At 42.4% G+C, this 18,204-nt stretch overlaps 1 protein-coding gene across 4 annotated transcripts in view; it reads left to right on the top strand.

Moving 5' to 3' along the window:
- Nucleotides 1-18,204, top strand: part of GHR (growth hormone receptor) — a 293,752-nt gene that overhangs the window by 124,266 nt on the left and 151,282 nt on the right. For 3 of the 4 annotated variants that reach the window (XM_052659050.1, XM_052659051.1, XM_052659048.1), the window contains exon 2: nucleotides 7,675-7,755. In XM_052659050.1, the coding sequence (XP_052515010.1) occupies nucleotides 7,686-7,755 (70 nt within the window). In that variant the 5' untranslated portion in view covers nucleotides 7,675-7,685. Of the gene's footprint in view, nucleotides 1-7,664; nucleotides 7,756-18,204 lie in introns of those variants that run through there. The other variant, XM_052659049.1, reaches the window with a different exon arrangement.

The following is an 18,204-nucleotide window of genomic DNA, read 5'->3' as shown; positions in this document are numbered from 1 at the left end:
CAGGAGGAACCCTCTGTACTTGACAGCTGTTTATTACATTGCACAGCAAGGGGTTTGGTGCATCACAGAAGCCTGGTATGGCGTGTAGGTGAGGAGACAGGCCCCACAGTGATGAACTTACTGCCTGAGCCATCACATCGGGCAATGTAGGGCTGCGTCCAGGGCACAGGATTGCTGACTCCTTTTCTAGCCATGTATTTCCCAGGAGAGCATATTGCCTCACTCTTGGTTTCCCAACTTGTTTACCCTGAAACAACAGCTTCACTATTTTGGACTTGATAAAAGGAAAAAAGAGTTTCTTCCAACGTTTGCTCTATATGTGATCCAGGTATGTGAGTAACTCCTTGAATACTCTGAGTTATGGTTGAAATCATTGTCAAATTATATCTCATGAAGATATAATCTTTTTTGTTATTTGAAGACTTCATCCTATGAGATCTTCAACAGCTTATCTATTTCCAATAAATTAGGTAAAACAAAGCCTGTATTTCCATCTGAGAGTCTTGGAAGAAACTTCAGCATCTTCAACTTTAAAAGTACATTCTCCATGTTCTATGTGATGTGTCACAGTAATAAAAATTAGATTTTGGGGGGTTGGGGGGAGCCACTCATGGAAAGAGAGAAACCAGAAATCCAGTAAGAGGTTTGCTTTCTCAAATTCTGTTTAGGAAAAAAAATGACTTTGTAGGTGCAATACTGTAAGATATACAAAGAAATGGAACATACTGTTCAAATAAGCACCCACCTATGTGACTGATTTTCTCTTCCATGTAAGAGTTACACCTGCCTCGTGCCCAGTGAATGCACCAAGTGTATCAGGCTGGGGGAGTTTGAAGGTTATCCATCGGTCTAGCTATTGTGTTGAGGGGTTGCAAAGTGCCACTGGGTCCTGCTGAATTCAAGCAGGATGTCCCATGCGCCAAGAAAGGTCCACTCCCAACAGAATGCCCATGCTTACCAGGAAAGGGGAAGCACCAAGTATTTGGTCTTGAAATGGCCCTTATTCTTTCACTCCTCCAGAAAGAAAAGGGTGGAAGCCCAGGTTCCTGTAACCCAGTTGCCTTCTCTGTGTTCTCACAGGAAGATTCCTGGCTTTAAACCAAGCATCTTATTGTTAGAATTAATCTACCCAGTTTTCAGCTGTAAAAATCCATAACTCATGAAACAGATGATCTGGATCCAGTAAACAGCAACATAAAATATTCTTACAGTAGGTGAGATTGTGATTAAGAGGGAAATCAATCTCTGGATTCCCACACTTTTTATTCTGATTACTTCTCCCACCTCCATGTAGGTGTGCAGTTTGCCTGCACACCTAAGCAGAAGTGAGCAGCATTCATTCCTGCTTATCCTAGGAGATGCACACGTTACATGATGATGATCCTTCCCCTTCCCTGGACACTCGTGTGATTTAAGTGCTTGATTGAAGAGGGGAGTCTCACCTATTGTGCTGATGGCATTACCACATCCCTAGGCTTCCATTCCAGGACCTACAATGAGGGCCCCTCTCCCAACCCCATGGAAACATAAAATGGTCTGCTTAATCACTAGTATCAGAAAGTGTAATAAATAGCAAGTGTTGATACACACAGAGTAAACTGAGGTTTGGTAAAGCAAGGATTTGAACCTGATTCCAGAACTTGTGCACTGAAGCCCTAAGCTCACCCTTTGTAGTTGAAGGGCAAGGATAGCATCTATGATAGTTAGATAGTAATTTCTATAGCCCTGGAAAAGTATCAGTGATTATTAATGACATACGGCCATCTGACATGGAACAGGTGGCATCAGATGAACCCGAGTGTCCAGGGCTCACTCAGCAGCACTGTCCCCTGCCTGTGCCATGTCAGCAGATTGTTTAACCTTTGTCCCTATTGCCTCACCTGGAGTCCAGAGAGCATCACCTGCTTTCCCAGCTGGTGGTGTGCTGGGCCCAGCTTATACCAACTTGGGAATCTACATTTAGTGATGTCAGTGATTCAGTGAATCCAAGTTAAGTGACTTGGTAGCTTAAAATCAGCCTTAGTGGAGGTATTTATACCACAGAGATTGGCAAATGCTACAAACTGTGGCCCTTTTAAAGTTATTACTCCAGAGAGACAATTGTTAGATATTAGTACACCACTGACTATGACTCCGGAGAAGGCGATGGCACCCCACTCCAGCACTCTTGCCTGGAAAATCCCATGGACGGAGGAGCCTGGTGGGCTGCAGTCCACGGGGTCGCTAAGAGTCGGACATGACTGAGCGACTTCACCTTCACTTTTCACTTTCATGCACTGGAGAAGGAAATGGCAACCCACTCCAGTGTTCTTGCCTGGATAATCCCAAGGACAGGGGAGCCTGGTGGGCTTCCATCTGTGGGGTCACACAGAGTCGGACATGACTGAGGCAGCTTAGCAGCAGCAGCAGCAGACTATGACTCAGAGGTACACTGTGAATTATCATACTTCTAAAGGTAAACAAAGGCACAGTGGGCACGCTAAAAAGCTCCCATAAATATAATCATACCTAAGTCTTCAGTAAATCTTTTGTCCCCATCATTCTGCATTTGGGACGACCTCTAAAGATTTAACCATTATGATTTCATATGTCACTATAAACATACAATTTTATTTTGTGTATTGTTTTTGTTATGAAAGCAGATATGCTCCTGTAACAGGCTAACGTTTCTGAATGCAGGTACAGACATGCAGGCCATAAAGTGTGTATATCAATATTGTCAAATAGGAATATAAAATATAATTCAAGCCACATATGTAATTTAACTAATTCTCAATAGTTAAATTATTTTAAATGGGGGACAGTAGTTTTAATATTTTATTCAACAGTCTAAAAATATGATTTTAACATGTAATCAACATAACCATTATTGAAATATTTTGTATTCTTTTGTACCAAACCTTCAAAGTCCATATATATTTTACACTTAGAGTACATCTCAATTTAGATGCTAACTTTTTATCTGAAATATACTTGATCTGTACTTAAATCTTATAAAATGTACTGTTAAAAAAGGTTTACATACCCAACATGTTCTGAATATATACTTAATATTTAATTGAAATATTTAATCAAAATTAAGTATAAGCTTATTTAATTCTTCAGTTGTGTTAGCCACATTTGAAATATTCAGTGGTTGACTGGTAGTAACTAAATTAGCACAAGTGTTAATACCCACCATATATGCTCTACATTTTTTTAATAAAAATGGAGACCTACTATATATACCACTTCCAGAGGATTTTTCCTCCCACACCATATCTATTTAAATTACTTTCCCATCTTGTATTCCCTACCAGATCCCTGAAGGGAGAAATTTCAGCAAGAGTAGTTATATCAATAATGTCTGTGCATTTTTTCTCCCTCACTGATAGGAAGGAGATAAATTGACCTAAGGCATTTTGTGTCTGACAGATTTTCAAATGACCATCACCAAAAAGTAGATAATAACAAGAATTCTAGGTGCAAACTGTTCAAATAAATGCCTGAAGCTAATTAGAATAGATTATTTCAAATACCGTTTTGAATGAACCTCTTCCTTTTTCAGTGCTGAGTTCTTAGAAAAGCTTCACCAGAAATCAATGAGATTCAGTTTTGCAATACTTCATTAGTAATCAACACTAGCATCAGAAAGTACACATTTATTAGGTTATCTACCTGGAGTCTTGGTTTTGCAGTATAATCAATTCTGCTTCTGTTGGGGTTTTTTAAATCAACCCTCACTTTTTCCAGGGCCTCCCTGGTGGGTCAGATGGTAAAGAGTCTGCCTGTAGTGCGGGAGATCCAGGTTCGATCCCTGGGTTGGGAAGATCCCCTGGAGAAGAAAATGGCAACCCACTCCAGTATTCTTGCCTGCAAAATTCCATGGGCAGAGGAGCCTGACAGGCTACAGTCCGTGCAGTCGCAAAGAGTTGGACACGACTGAGCCACTTCACTTTCTTTCTTTCACTTCTTGCAGAGCAGAATCACTAGATCAGTAAAACAGAAATTTGGGGAAACTTATTTCTGCCCAATTCAAGCCACTCTTTTGATAGTCTTCCTAACATGGCTTTGACAGGACTACAAGCTCCCAAGTCTGTTATTTTACTCCTCCCATTTATTAAAATGTTAACATCATACTTCTAAGGATGCTTTTTGACTGTTTTCCTTTTAAATACATGATGCAAATCAGAGGGTGTTGGTGGTTTTGAGTAGTGGTTCATTATATCTCTGGTAAATTACTAACCAGATATGAGGACATTTTTTCCTGTATGGCTCTATAGCTTTTTTACTGTTACTTTTAATAAAGATGACATGGGGATTCTTTGCAAAGTAGTCTTATCTTCACTTTAAATTGACGGGCTGCTCATCATTTCTGTGTGGATATCTCTGAAATCCAATAGTGATTTCTCAATGATTTTGATTGCTTTTATATTTTCTATTATGCCTTGAATAATGCTAGCAGGTACTGGTGATTCAACAAATACTTGCTAATTTTAAGTGAAAGGGAGTTGAACCAATGGCTTCCTTTGCCTGGAGTTGGTTATAACATATTGGGAAAAAATATTGTATTTAATCTCGATCTCTTCTTGTGTGTTTATGGACTGTTTTATAGCCAAGGAACAAAACTGTATCATTGGCCGCACTGTGATTTGGAGGCCTCCTCTGCTAGGCAGTTTACAGAATTAAAACTCATGCCAGCTGGATCACAGGGCTTTTCAACTGGCTCTCCCTCGAGGAAGGGGGAACAGGCAAAATGCCTCAGGTGCACTGAGCTCCAAATAAATGGTGTGAGTTCCCTGATGCAGGAACAGCAGCTCCTTCTTCCCCCACCCCAGTGGAAATCATCCCTTGTGGCTGTAGCCAAAGAATGCATAAATATCATTAGAAATGTAGAGAAGGATTTTCCCTAGGAAAATATTGCAAACTTAAAAAACCCTATAGACGAAGGTACAGTTTAATAGATGCCTCCGAACAAGGCCTGCCTCTAGTTAGATTATTATATTAGGAAAGGGAAATAAAGGATTTACTCCTGCTCACATCTGGCACATCACTGATAGATTAAAGTACCAAACTTTGTGTTTTGGCACTCTCTCCTCTTCCAGTGACATTTTATCTCCTCTAGGACCTAATGAAAGAGAATTCTCTTATCTAGAAGCTGCCATGCCGAGCTCTGCATGGTTGAAGGGGGACGCTTACAGATGAATCATCCCAGGCCAACTAACACTCTGTTCATGTGAAGGCATTAGAGAGAGTTCACTAGGGGACTGCGAAGGAGGGGAGAGCACAAGGGGACCGCTTTTGCAGTCATCCCCACTGAGCCAGCAACAGTGGAAGGGGAGCATTAGTCTCTAGGGAAACACTTAGGCCTTCCTGGAATCCAGCCACATCGCTTTATCTTCTTCTCTGCTCCCACCCCTTGTTAGAGCCCTAGAGTTGAGGGGTCCCTATGCTCTGCTCTCTATGACAGTGAATGCCTCCATATGGGAGGATGGCTGTTCTAAATAACCTCCTTTTCTGCTGTGCGAGTGTGCCAACAAGTTTCTCGTTCATTTTGCTTTGTGGATTCCAATTTGTTTCGTGAGATAGAATGTGGCCTGTTGGAGATGGACTTGGCTCCTAAAGGAACTGTGATCATCAGTTCCTTACTTGGGGGAAGTGAAGTTCATTTGTAGGCAGCAGCTTTCAAAAGTTTTGGGGATGGGTGGAGGCCAACTATATTTCATTTGAAGCAAAATTCACTTGTCTCTAGCATCTGACAAGACTCTTTGAGAAGCGTGGAGAGGTGACTTCCAAACCAGGGCCGCATCCTTCTGAGAAATGCAAACCTGTTCATATCCTTGTTCAGTCGTGAGGCATACAGTGCTGCCTCAAAATGGGATTCACTGTTAGGAGTAAGAGAGCAAGTGCCAGGGGAGGCTTCTTTACCTGACACAGTGTGGTAACGCGCGGTGAGTGAACCTAGCACTAGGTAGAGTCCAGTTCCCCAGAGCTTTTCTTCCTTAAAGACTTTTGAAATAAAATTTTAAAGGAAGTACCCAGCTATCAAGAGGGTAACATTTTCAACCTATAACATGTTTGTTTTTCGCCTCTTTATGTGTTCCCATAAGATATTATGGGAAAACCCGAACGAACTTCTTGGCCAAACTAACATTTCTGCTGGAGACCTCAAATTATGAATATAATGGCCTCTTCATCTAGGAGTAAAGGATCTTGGGAGAGAGGCTCAGTGAAAGTAGATGTGGATGACGCAAAGCCATTAGCCCCGAGCCTTCCAGGTTAAGAATTTAAAACACAGGTGTCATAATGACCCCAACTCACATTAGTGTGAACTCTCACTGTTGGTAAAGTGTGTTCCTCTATGATGTCACACTCAATCCTATGAATGACCCTTGGGGCACTGTATGAGAGCTGTTCTCATGCACGTGGGAACACGAGAGAGATTCTGTTCACCTAGAGATGTTTTCTTAGAATTTTTTAAGAACGTAAAAAAATGATACAGAATTTTTTAAATGTTGTATCATCCACTGTCTAGAAATGAAAATGTAGAGCATTAGATGTTTAATACCTATTCAGAATTACATAGCCATTACCTGGCTCAAAGCCTTCCATTACCCATGAAAACAATCATCTGTGTTCATCATTTCAGTTTGATTAGGGGTAATAGAAGGATGATCAGATCTGCCTGAATAACTTGTAAAGAGCTATAATTTTATGGAAATATTGCAGCTAAGATTTAAAGTAGTTGGCATTAGTCGTCAAATGTAGCAACAGCTCTCCAAAAGGGCAGTCTGCCGAGTTCATTTTAAGCCAGCCTAAACTTGTCTCTTTAGAGATCAAGGAGGTGGACATCTGGTTTATTTATTACAAAGAAATTTCATTTCCTCCAGGTAAAGTGTGTGCTGGCTGAGGCATGTTGACCTGTTCCCCCATTCATCACACTGAAGGGTCCAAGGTGTGGCCAAGCTTGGGATTCCAAATGGCTAGCCCGCAAACTGACCCTTCCTAGAATCTGAGGTGCTCACATTCCTGGGCTTTTCAGAGGCCTCATTCCTTCTGCAGCTAAAACCCACAAGGACACCAGGTGTCCCAGGGGAGGCCACCTAGGAAGCACTGGTGTTTTTTTCCTTTCCACTTCCCACCTCTCTGCAGCCTTCTAGTTAAGCCTCCTTCCTATGGCTCATTAGCACAGTGTTTTGAGTGTTCATTGAGCTCTTTTGTTCACTGGGAGACACGTTGGAGAAGTTTTACTATGCCTGAAATGGGTTGTTTTGTTTTTCCTTTTTTGGCCTGTCCAGCCCAAGGTCCCTTGCTTAGCGATACAGCTGAGGAGTTCCTATTTGCAGGTCAAATTAAAGTGAACCATGCTGGCGCTGTCATGAAAGCAACGTGTGGGGGTCATTTGTTGTGAGGTCATTCTTTGGCTGTTGGCAAGAATGTGGAAATCTAGTGTCCATGTTCTTTCTCAAGGCGAGCACCCACTGGAAGTAGAATGTATCACACCCTGGTGTTTGTTCTCATGAAAAGTGTGGCGACGTGAGACTGTAGGGCAGCGAAAGACTTAGGAAGATTCCTTCTAGAGCTGATGTGCGTGTCAACTCATTCCTGATTCAGCCAGTATTTAAACAACTTTTGATGAACATGGTCTACTTTTAATTGCTCAGCTTAATTTTATTTTTCTTTGTATGATTGCAGGTCCTACAGGTATGGATCTCTGGCAGCTGCTGTTGACCTTGGCAGTGGCAGGCTCCAGTGATGCTTTTTCTGGGAGTGAAGGTGAGTTCTGCTTTTCCATTCCCATTTGCAGTATTTTGAAACCACACTGAACTTTACTTGTGAAATCTAAGTTCTTTGGGTGAGGTAATTAAAAGAGGTAAGTTTTAAGTAGTGGTAAATAGAAAACCTGTGGTAGGTTTAAAATTGCAAACTAGGAGGACATCTCTGGGGATGTTTTAGGAGGAACACAGTAGTCAGCTTTGACAGCTGCTGCTTCTTCATCAAAAATAAATGCTGCAAATCATGCTGAGGACATTTCTGGTGAAGGCATGCCAGGTCTCTTAGTCTCAGGCTCTGGGAGAAAGATTGAAATTGCACTGAAGGGTTATTCACCAACTGATCACTCAGCTCATCTGTGACTAGGGTTACCAAAGCCTGTTTCCAGAGCTCAGATTTAAGGCCTCTTAATCATATTCTCTGAGAGTGGAAATTTCAGATCTCAAATAAAGTTCACCTCTCACTCACTGGATGGTGACCATTTGGCTAAGTTAGAAGGAAGAAACAGCTGAAGTAGTTGAATGATGTGCTCAGATGTCACTAATTTCCTTGGCCATCTCTGTAATTCTCCCTTCTTCTTTATACTCTCTTCCTATTGGAAAAGTTGTCATATATTCAAACTTAGGACTCAAACAGTAATAACTGGAATAGGCGAGTAATGAAAGGGAATGAAAAGGATTTTTCTGTCCTGAAAGAAAACCATGCTTATAACAAAGTGGGAGACTTTTTAAAATATCATCTTGAATACTTGATATTTTTTTCTTGCCTGAGCTTCAACAATGGAAAGGATCATGTTTCTCCTATTCTGTGATTCTACAGTCACGTGTGGCTTTAAGAGCAGCCAGCTCCCCTACTTCCCAGGCAACTCATGTTGGAAAACACAGTTTAGCAACAGAAGTAGTGCCTTAAAATGTCCTCCCTGACCTTCGAGCCAAAAATAAATCCCCAGTAGTGAGCTGCAGAGGGCAACCAGAGTAACTAAAGAAAACAAGAAGGGTAAAATGTTATTTTATCTCCTAAAACAATTTTAAAATATTTATAGAAAAGAAGTCACAATTGTTTGAAATATTTTGGGGTCTCTCTGGTGTTATAATGTCAACATTATGCAAGTCGAACATGGAGGGAATCACAGCCTCCATGTCAGCAGCTTTTCCCATGGCTGGTTTTAGACCCTGGTTCTCAGCCAAAGATTTACAGCTGAGATCCTGTGCCATTCCAAAGTCATGGTAGTTTAATCTCTACTTTCTTCATTAAGATGACTTTCACTCTACAAGGCTAGGCTTGAGGAATTTAAAAGACTTGTGAAATGAAAAGTATGGCAAAGGAACTCTAAAGAAAATGTATGCCTGGCTAAAAGACTAGAACTCAAATTACATTTTTGACCTAGAGAGTCTGCAAAGAGCATATATTTCAACTGCTTTGACATTTTAGTAAACCTTTAACTTCGTGGAGGAAACAAAACAATTAGTTGGTTTTATGTTTGCCTTTTTTTTTTTTTTTTTTTTTGCTTTTTGATAGTTTTTTGTTTGTGGGGAGCACAGAATAAGAAAATGCAATAGTTTATAGTAAATACAAATTGTATATTCAACAGTACTTACAGTTTAACAGTAGTTGCACATACCGAGTAATTTAGCAAAGGGAAAAAAAAGTTGTTACTCTTTTTTTCTTAGTAGGCTAACCAAAATTCCTCTGGAATATGTGGCTACTCCAGAATTCTTAGCTTAAAATGGCCTGAGGATTGTTAAGGACAGGGTATGTTGTTTATATAAGAAGATGCAGATGAGCATGTTTGAGCATGAGCAAGTGTAAGTGTGTGTGTGTGTGTGTGTGTGTGTGTGTGTGTGTGTGTGTGTGTGTGGTGCTTGCCAGTTCTGGCCATTTATCTGATGGGTTCAGCCAGAGTGATCTCCTGACATGACATGAATTGAATCTCAGATGATCTTCATGGGCCACGTGTTTTTTTTTTTTTTCCTGTGAGATCCGGATTGTACCCAGATCACTTTATTTTCTTTCCCATTGTATAAGGCAGACTAAAAATGTAAGAGAGGACTTTTGGGAAAAAAAAGAAGTTTCTCTAGTTTCACCAGCCATTCACTGAATCTAGTTTGGTCAGTGGAAGAGGTGGTGCTGCTGAGCAAGCGATCTGGGAAGCGTCACCTAGAGAAGAGCTGCCCAGAGGCTGGTAGAAGATGGCAGACTTGCATGCCCAGGAAAGGTTGGCACCTGAAGCCTTGAGCAGGGTTTTTCTTGCTTGGGCAGATGAGCAATTAAAAATATACTGGCCCTGAGAGAATTGTTTTATGAAGTCTAATTGGCCTATCGGAAATTTAATGAGAACTCAGCGCTGAACAGTGCCACCATTGTATTAGCTACAGTGTGTTAGTGTATTAGCTACAGCTGCTTTCTGTCTTTCATCCTTAATACATGATTGACTAGGGGTTTTGCAGGAACTAACGCCTGTGCTAGTGATGTGTTATGTAAGTGAATATTGACACACTCTGGTCAATAATGTTCAAGTGACAAAAGTTATATTAATAGGTCTCTGATCCATTAGCTGTTAATATTAGTCTTTATATCTGATCTTCAAGGCAGTATACCTACTCTTAGGGAGAATTTTTTTTCCTGGATGTAGTTTATTTAACTTTTAAAATCAAAATATGGGTACAGCATAGTGACTTGGTATTTTCATAGATTATATTCCATTTAAAGTTATTGTAAAATTACAGCTGTAATTTCCGACTGTGCGATGTATTCTTGTGGCTTATCTATTTTATATATAGTAGTTTATACCTCTTAATCCCATACTGCTATGTTGCCCCTCTTCTCTCCACTCTCTCTACTGTTCACCACTAGTTCTCTCTGTGAGTCTGTTCCTATTTTGCTATATACATTTATTTGTTTTATTCTTTAGATTTCACAAATAAGTGATATGATAGAGTATTTGTCTTTCTCTAACTTTTTTCAGTAAGCATAATACCCTCCATGGCCATCCACATTATTGCAAATGGTAGAATTCCATTCTTTTTTATGGCTGAATAATAGTCCATTGTTTATTAACACTTATATACATCCTGTTTTATCCACTTGTTGATAGATACTTGGGTTGCTTCCATGTCTTGGCTATTGTAAATAGTGCTGCTGTGAACATCAGGGTGCCTGTGTCTTTTCAAATAAGTGTTTCATTTTTTCCAGATGTATACCCAGGAATGGAGTTGAAGGATCACATGGTCCTTCTATTGTTAGTGTTTTGAAGACGTGCCATACTGTGCCATAGTGGCTGCCCCAATTTACATTCCCACCAACTATGTAAGAGGGTTCTCAGGGAGAATTTCTTATTCCAAAATCTGAAATGAGCAACAGTGCCCCATTTTCAGAGGGCTTCACAGGGTTGAACTGTCAACTGGTTGCCTTAAAACTGCGGCTCCTGTGATAATGATTTTAATGAGAAATATGCATAAAGATGTTATGGATACAAACATACTTCTGAGGAGCACCTGTTATATGTTGTTGTACCTCTGCTCTTTCTGTTGGTCCCCAGCTGACCTCAGCAACCTCAGGTGAGAGCAGGCAAGCCCTGCCCTGAAGAAGTTCAGTCTAGCTGGGATGTGAAGAACCTGTAGGTATTAATGAAAGACTACAGCTTTAAGGTCTAGAGTGTGCGATGAATACAGATGACCAAGATGTTCTGGAAAAGAATAAATCAAGGTGGCTGGAATAGTTTAATTCAACAAATTCAGTGTATGGAGCAGAGCTTCTCATTTTTAAAGACTGAACTTAAGGCTATGAGGAAAATAGTGATTCTTCCTTCAAGGAATTTATCATGACTTCAGATCAAGAATATCCACAGAGAATGACTGTATGAGGTGGTTATGTATGGAAACAGTGGCCTGAACTACTGTCTTTAAGAGGAGTGAAGAGAGGAGAGCCATGTCAAGCTGTGGTGAAGTAAAGGAGACTTCACAGAGGATGTTAGTGTTATTTCAGCAGAAATGAGAATACTGGGTTAAGATTTGAAAGGCTGAGAAGAGCAGGCATGGCTGCAGAAGTAGCATGTATAGTGATGGAACAACAGAAAAGAAGTGCTCAGGTGTAGATATGCGACAGACGTGGAGAGCAAATCATCTGGTCACTGGGTTTGCACTGCACGCAGGGCACTGTGGTAGGCAGTGAGTGGTTCTAGTTCACACACACAGCATCCAACATGTTTTTTCAGCACTTCCTTTGTGGAAGACGTATAATTAATTTGGTCAGAGTGTACACTATGTGAATGCTGTGTTTGTAATTATTCCCTTTCTATGTAAACTTAGGTTGATGAATTCAAGATAAATTATAGAAGGTCTAGAGATAGCAAAAGCTTCATGGAAAAGGCAAGGCTTGTTGGGCCAGGAATATGGGTAGTATTTGGAGAGGCTTATACCATATCTGGAGAAGGCAATGGCACCCCACTCCAGTACTCTTGCCTGGAAAATCCCATGGACGGAGGAACCTGGTAGGCTGCAGTCCATGGGGTCACTAGGAGTCAGACACGACTGAGCAACTTCACTTTCACTTTTCACTTTCATGCATTGGAGAAGGAAATGGCAACCCACTCCAGTGTTCTTGCCTGGAGAATCCCAGGGATGGGGGAGCCTGGTGGGCTGCCGTCTCTGGGGTTGCACAGAGTCGGACACGACTGAAGCGACTTAGCAGCAGCAGCATACCATATCCAGCAAGTCATAGTTCTTAAATTCTGGCCAGGTAAAAGTGTTCATGGTGATGCATTTTGTGTGTGTGTGTGTATGTCTGTGTGTGTAGAATTTATATATAGCATATAGAGGGAATTCCCTGATGGTTCAGTGGTTAGGATTCGGCACTTTCACTTCTAGGGCCAATCCCTAGTAGGGGAACTAAAATCCCATAAGTCGTGCAACTTGGCCAAAACATACATATATATGTGTACGTATATATACATACATATATACATGTGTGCGTGTGTGTGTGTGTAGGGCATGGTTTGCAGACAAAGCACATCGTTAGTATCTTATCACTCTAAATATCATTCCATTAGATAACTTACACTAGGAGTGAGATGCCATGTCCCAAAGGAACCAAGATCCCTCAAATAATGTTTTCTATCTTTGGACATTTTTCATAAACTTATACAAACATATACAGCACTTTTGTGAAAGAAAAGACAGCTCTGATCTAATTGCTGACAATAGGAAATAATGACCCAATGGCAAAAACATTATTTAAAAAGAAAAATAAACCTTTCTCTTTCATGCCTGCTTGCAGGCAAAGCCCCATGGAGCCCTGGGAGCTTCAGGTCATGCAGGATGTATTTCACCCATGTATTGGAGTCACGGCTATAGTTGGTAAACAGTAAAAGGTGTACCTGTTAAAAGTGTTTTCAAGAAGGAGTAGTTCAAGGCTTTCCTTGAGTTCACCCTAGAAGTTAGCAAGAAGGCCTCGGAGCGTGAGATTCCTGCTGTCTTTACTTCAACAGACGGGAAGTCTTAGTCCCTTCCGGTGCTGTGGGCATCAGCAGCCCTCTGTCACCTGGTCCTCTTGGTGTATCACAGATGGCTAAGCCGCTGGAGTTCAGGTCCTAGCAGGCCAGGTGATGGAGCTTCCAGTCTCGTCTACCTGGGTGATGCCAATGGAAGATATGCAGAGACCTTTGTGGGTGATGAGGTCTTTCAGCAAGTTTTTATTGAATATAAATTTGAATTTACCTATCTGCCTTTAAGGAGCTCATGGGCTATAGAAGCCAGATAAGTAAACTTAATTTAACTGTGGTCCTCTGAGGTTATTAAAGAGATTTTTTTAATATATATGATTTTACTTGACTGTGCCAGGTATTAGTTGTGGCATTAGGGATTTTCAGTCTTCATTGTGACATGCGGTATCTTTAAATGCTGCATGCAAACTCTTAGTTACAACACGTGGGATCTAGTTCCCTCACCAGGGATCGAACCCAGACCCCCTGTGTTGAGAACATGGAGTTTTAGCCACTCAACCACCAGGAAAGTCCCTGAAGAGTTTTAAGCAGGGTAACACTACTGTTAGATTGTCATTTTGGAAACAGTGACAGTGTTTGTAGTAGTAGATTGAAAGTTGCAATGGCTGTAGTAGATTAAAAGTGAATTGGAGAGAGATGAGTGTGGGGGAAGGTGGTTGCAATAGGTTAAGAGAGATGATGCAAAGGTGCCAGTGGTAGTCAAAAAGAACAAATAGATGGGTTACAGACAGATGCTGAGGAGCACTTGGAGTCCAGTTGCATGTGGGTTTTTGACTCCGGGAACTGGCAGAGCTTTCTTACTCCATCCATTTCAAAGTTTCTGCATCTTGAGATCACGTTACCAGCATCAGCAGTGACTCACTTGTCACAGAGTGAAGCCCTGGAGTACAGCTCAGCCTATAAGCAGTGGAGTGGTACTTGCACGGCACAGCTCTGTGTTGGGGGAAACACTGAGACTGATGACAACAGAGTGTCTAAGCAAGCTTTCTGTTGTACCATTAGCCAGCTCCCCTCCTGCCTGTGCCCAGCCCGGGTCCCACAGCCGTCTACTCCCCCTCTGTGGTGTGTCTGTGGTATTGCTTGGCCACTGAGCCCTGAGGGTCCACAGCAGGAACAAAGGCCTGAGCTCCTGACTCCATGTTGTCTCTGCACATTCATGACTCAATCCCAAGACCTTGACATATCCCCAGATATTTGATCACTGCTAGAGTCTGCACTTACCTCATGGAATGCAGTAAAATACACTCAGGATGAGTCGAGGGCAGCACAGCTATGCACTGAGCAGAAGCTGGGAGGTCGATGAGGCTTCCACAGTAGCTACGTGACTCACCCCTGTGAAGCAGCTGGCCATGTGGGTGATGAGGTTTGTACCCTAGCTGCTGCTGCTGCTAAGCCACTTCAGTTGTGTCTGACTCCGTAGATGGCAGCCCACCAGGCTCCCCCGTCCCTGGGATTCTCCAGGCAAGAACGCTGGAGTGGCTTGCCATTTCCTTCTCTAATGCATGAAAGTGAAAGTGAAGTCAGTCATGTCCGACCCTCAGCGACCCCATGGACTGCAGCCCACCAGGCTCCTCCATGCATGGGATTTTCCAGGCAAGAGTACTGGAGTGGGGTGCCATCGCCTTCTCCATGTACCCTAGCTAGTTAGTGTTAAAAGGACTGGGACCACCCAAGAGTAGTCTAAACCTTGAACGTTCAGGTCCCACACGCCAGTGTTGGACTGTACGTCCAGTCTTCCTCTTTTGATGCCAACATTACAGGACAAGAGCTTCTATGTACAATGTTGACAAACCACTTTGGTTCAGTAGCCCACACTCAGACTCCTGTTATGTGGGGTCAGGAATGCGGTGGACAAAATGTGTTTGCTGATGATGCTGGCCACCAGCTCCCGTTCATCCACACACCTGGTTTCCTGCCTCGAGCAGAGGCTCACCTAAGTTTAACTGTGCAGAAGTCCACACTGGCTTGGACTGGCCTGGCCAGCCTCTCTCTGGCTGATGTCACCTGTCATAGCTAGGGGCCCAGGTCTCTCCATCACCCAGGTTTCCCTAGGAAACCCTCTTAGGAAGATCCTGTGGGGGCTGGTTTTCTTCTCACCCTGATTTTAAGTTATTGTGTTACTTTCTCGGAGTTGGTTTAGTTCAAAGCCTTAGCCTTAAACTCTGTGATAAAGAATTCTAGGCATTTCAGAGCCATCCACAAAGACATCTTTGGGGCCCACCCCATGCTCCTTGGAACTGCCTGCTTATCCATAGTCATGTATGTCTATAACTTGGTCATTAGGCAGAGTCACCGGCAGCCACAGACCAAGGACCACCCTCAGCTTTCCCAAGCAGCAGGCACTGTGGTCCCATTTTGGCTCTTCAAGAAATTCTCACATGCTGTCAACAGGGTCATCCCTCAAACCCAGAACACAGCTCCTTCCTCGTCTGTAGTTAGCAGCATCAAGGCGGCAATGACGTGTGGCATAAACACTGTCTGAAATCCGAGGCAGCCAATCATACAGAGAGGATTCCATGGGTGCCCCGTCTGGCCAGCACTGTGCAGACCAGGAGGCCCCAGAGCCTGGAGTGCTTCTTCAAACCTCAGCTGGAAATCAGTTTTCTCTGGTCTGTATTCCTCAAATCTGTCCAAAAATGAATCTGCTATAATTTGTCAGATACATCTATCAGGAATCTCTGTTTCTATATATGAAACAACTCACCAGCCTTAGGCTTTAACCTTAACTAATTACAGTGTCAGTGTTATATCGCCACAGGACGGTTGCAGGCATTAGAGCATGGAGGAGTGTGTCCACACAGAGGGAATGTTTCAGCATCTTGTTCATTGTTTTTAGAAACTTTACCAAGACACAGCACAGAGGGATGGACTTCTAGAAGGGTAGTCAGTGGCAGAGGATCAGGGGGTGGGAGAGATAACATTTGTTGCTTGTCTCTCTTCTAAATGTATCTTCCCCTGGTGGCTCAGATGGTAAAGAATCTGCCTGCAATGTGGGAGACCTGGGTTCAATCACTGGGTCAGGAAGATCCCCTGGAAAAGGGAATGGCAACCCACTCCAGTGTTCTTACCTGGAGAATTCCAGGAACAGAGGAGCCTGGTGGGCTACAGTCCGTGGGGTTGCAAAGAGTCAGACATGACTGAGTGACTAACACTTTCACTTTTCACTTCTAAATGAAGTTGTCATGACATCTGTGTTTTAAGTTGTGTGTCACATTCTGGATTGAGCTTGAAATATATGCAATTTGTTTTCAAAAGATTACAAAATGACCACTGCAAACTCTACAATAAATAGTTAGAGGTTAAAACTTAGTAGACCTAAAGATTCATGAAGAGTGTTTTGTTCACTCCTGTTTCCCCATCCTGTAGCATTCTGAGAGATGGAGTAGATCTTCATTTTCCTTTTTTTTTGATCTTCATTTTCTTTAAGGAAATCAGCTTCTAAATCCTGACCTGGGACTTCCCCAGTCATTGTCCACAGTTGTCACTAATGCTCTGTTATGCCCAGCCCTCACCAGGGCAGAGGCTGGATCTGGACCCCTTTTCAGTAGGAAGGGTCTGGAAATAGCTGTGCAGCTGTAGAAACTGTTCTCCAAAAAGCCCCAAGCCTGCCTGTGCCTGACACAAAGCCCTGATTTGTGGGCAGAAGAATCATTTTCGTGTTCTGTACTTCAGATGCCTCTAGAGTCAGAATTTTGCCCAACCCACCAATGCCTGGGCATCTGATGCCATGTCTAAGTCTTGCCAACCTTTTCCAAGGTGACTGAACTCTGTACCCCATATACCAACCACTGGCCAACATCCTTCATTGAACAGACCAGTCACCCAGCACCTACCCCTGAGCCACCTTTATCTGCGCCCCACCTCCCTGATTAAATCGCCTCAAATATTGACAGAGAGATGTCATGAGGGTTTCAGATTCCAGATCCAAGTTGTCTCTGACACTTTGGACATTGAGCTTTTGATTATGAAAGACCCTGATGAGCGATCTCATGGAGAGCTGATCAGTTTTCCCTGCCTCATCCCTGACATATCAGGTTTTTCCAGTTTTCCAGTGAGAGCTCATCTGAAAGTATGAAACTCTCAAAATTGTCAGTCATTTTGATAAAAACCCTACAGTCTTCATCCCTGAACAGGAAAACAAAATTTGTATTTTTTAATCTTTTAGTTGTCCACTCGCTCAGTCATGTCTGACTCTTTGTGACCCCTTGGACTACAGCACACCAGGCTTCCCTGTCCTTCACCATCTCCTGGAACTTGCTCAAACTCATGTCCACCGAGTCAGTGATGCCATCCAACCATCTTATCCTCTGTTGTCCCCTTCTCGTGCTTTCTGTCTTTCCCAGCCTTGGGGTCTTTTCCAATGAGTAGGCTCTTCGCATCAGATGCATAGTATTGGAGCTTCAGCATCAGTCCTTCCAATGAATATTCAGAGTTGATTTCCTTTAGGATTCACTGGTTTGATCTCCTTGCAGTCCAAGGGACTCTCAGTCTTATCCAACACCACAGTTCGAAAGCATCAATTCTTTAGTGCTCAGCCTTCTTTATGGTCCAACTCTCACATCCATACATGACTACTGGATAAAACGTAGCTTTGACTAGATAGACCTTTGTCAGCAGAGTAATAAAATCTTGCAAATTTGTGGAAGGATTTGAAATAATGTTCAGAATATTTGACTTGTGGACAGTCATGTGTTACCACGTATTGGGATGGCCAAAAAGTTGATTCAGGGTTTTCCATATGATCTTATAGGAAAACCCGAATGAGCTTCTTGCCCAACCCAATGTTGATAGATTCACATTAGTGGAAATTGAATTGGTGATGTTTACCTTGTCTTTGTTTGTTGTTGTTGAGTTGTGTCTGACTCTTTTGTGACTGCATGAACTGTAGCCCGTCAGGCTCCTCTGTCCATGGGATTTCCCAGGTAAGAATCCTGGTGGCTTCCCCCAAACTG

This window comes from Budorcas taxicolor, chromosome 20 (genome assembly GCF_023091745.1).
Source record: "Budorcas taxicolor isolate Tak-1 chromosome 20, Takin1.1, whole genome shotgun sequence".
Taxonomy (NCBI): Eukaryota; Metazoa; Chordata; class Mammalia; order Artiodactyla; family Bovidae; genus Budorcas; species Budorcas taxicolor.
The sequence above is the reverse complement of the archived record's forward strand: the minus strand, read 5'-3'. Positions and strand labels throughout refer to the sequence as shown.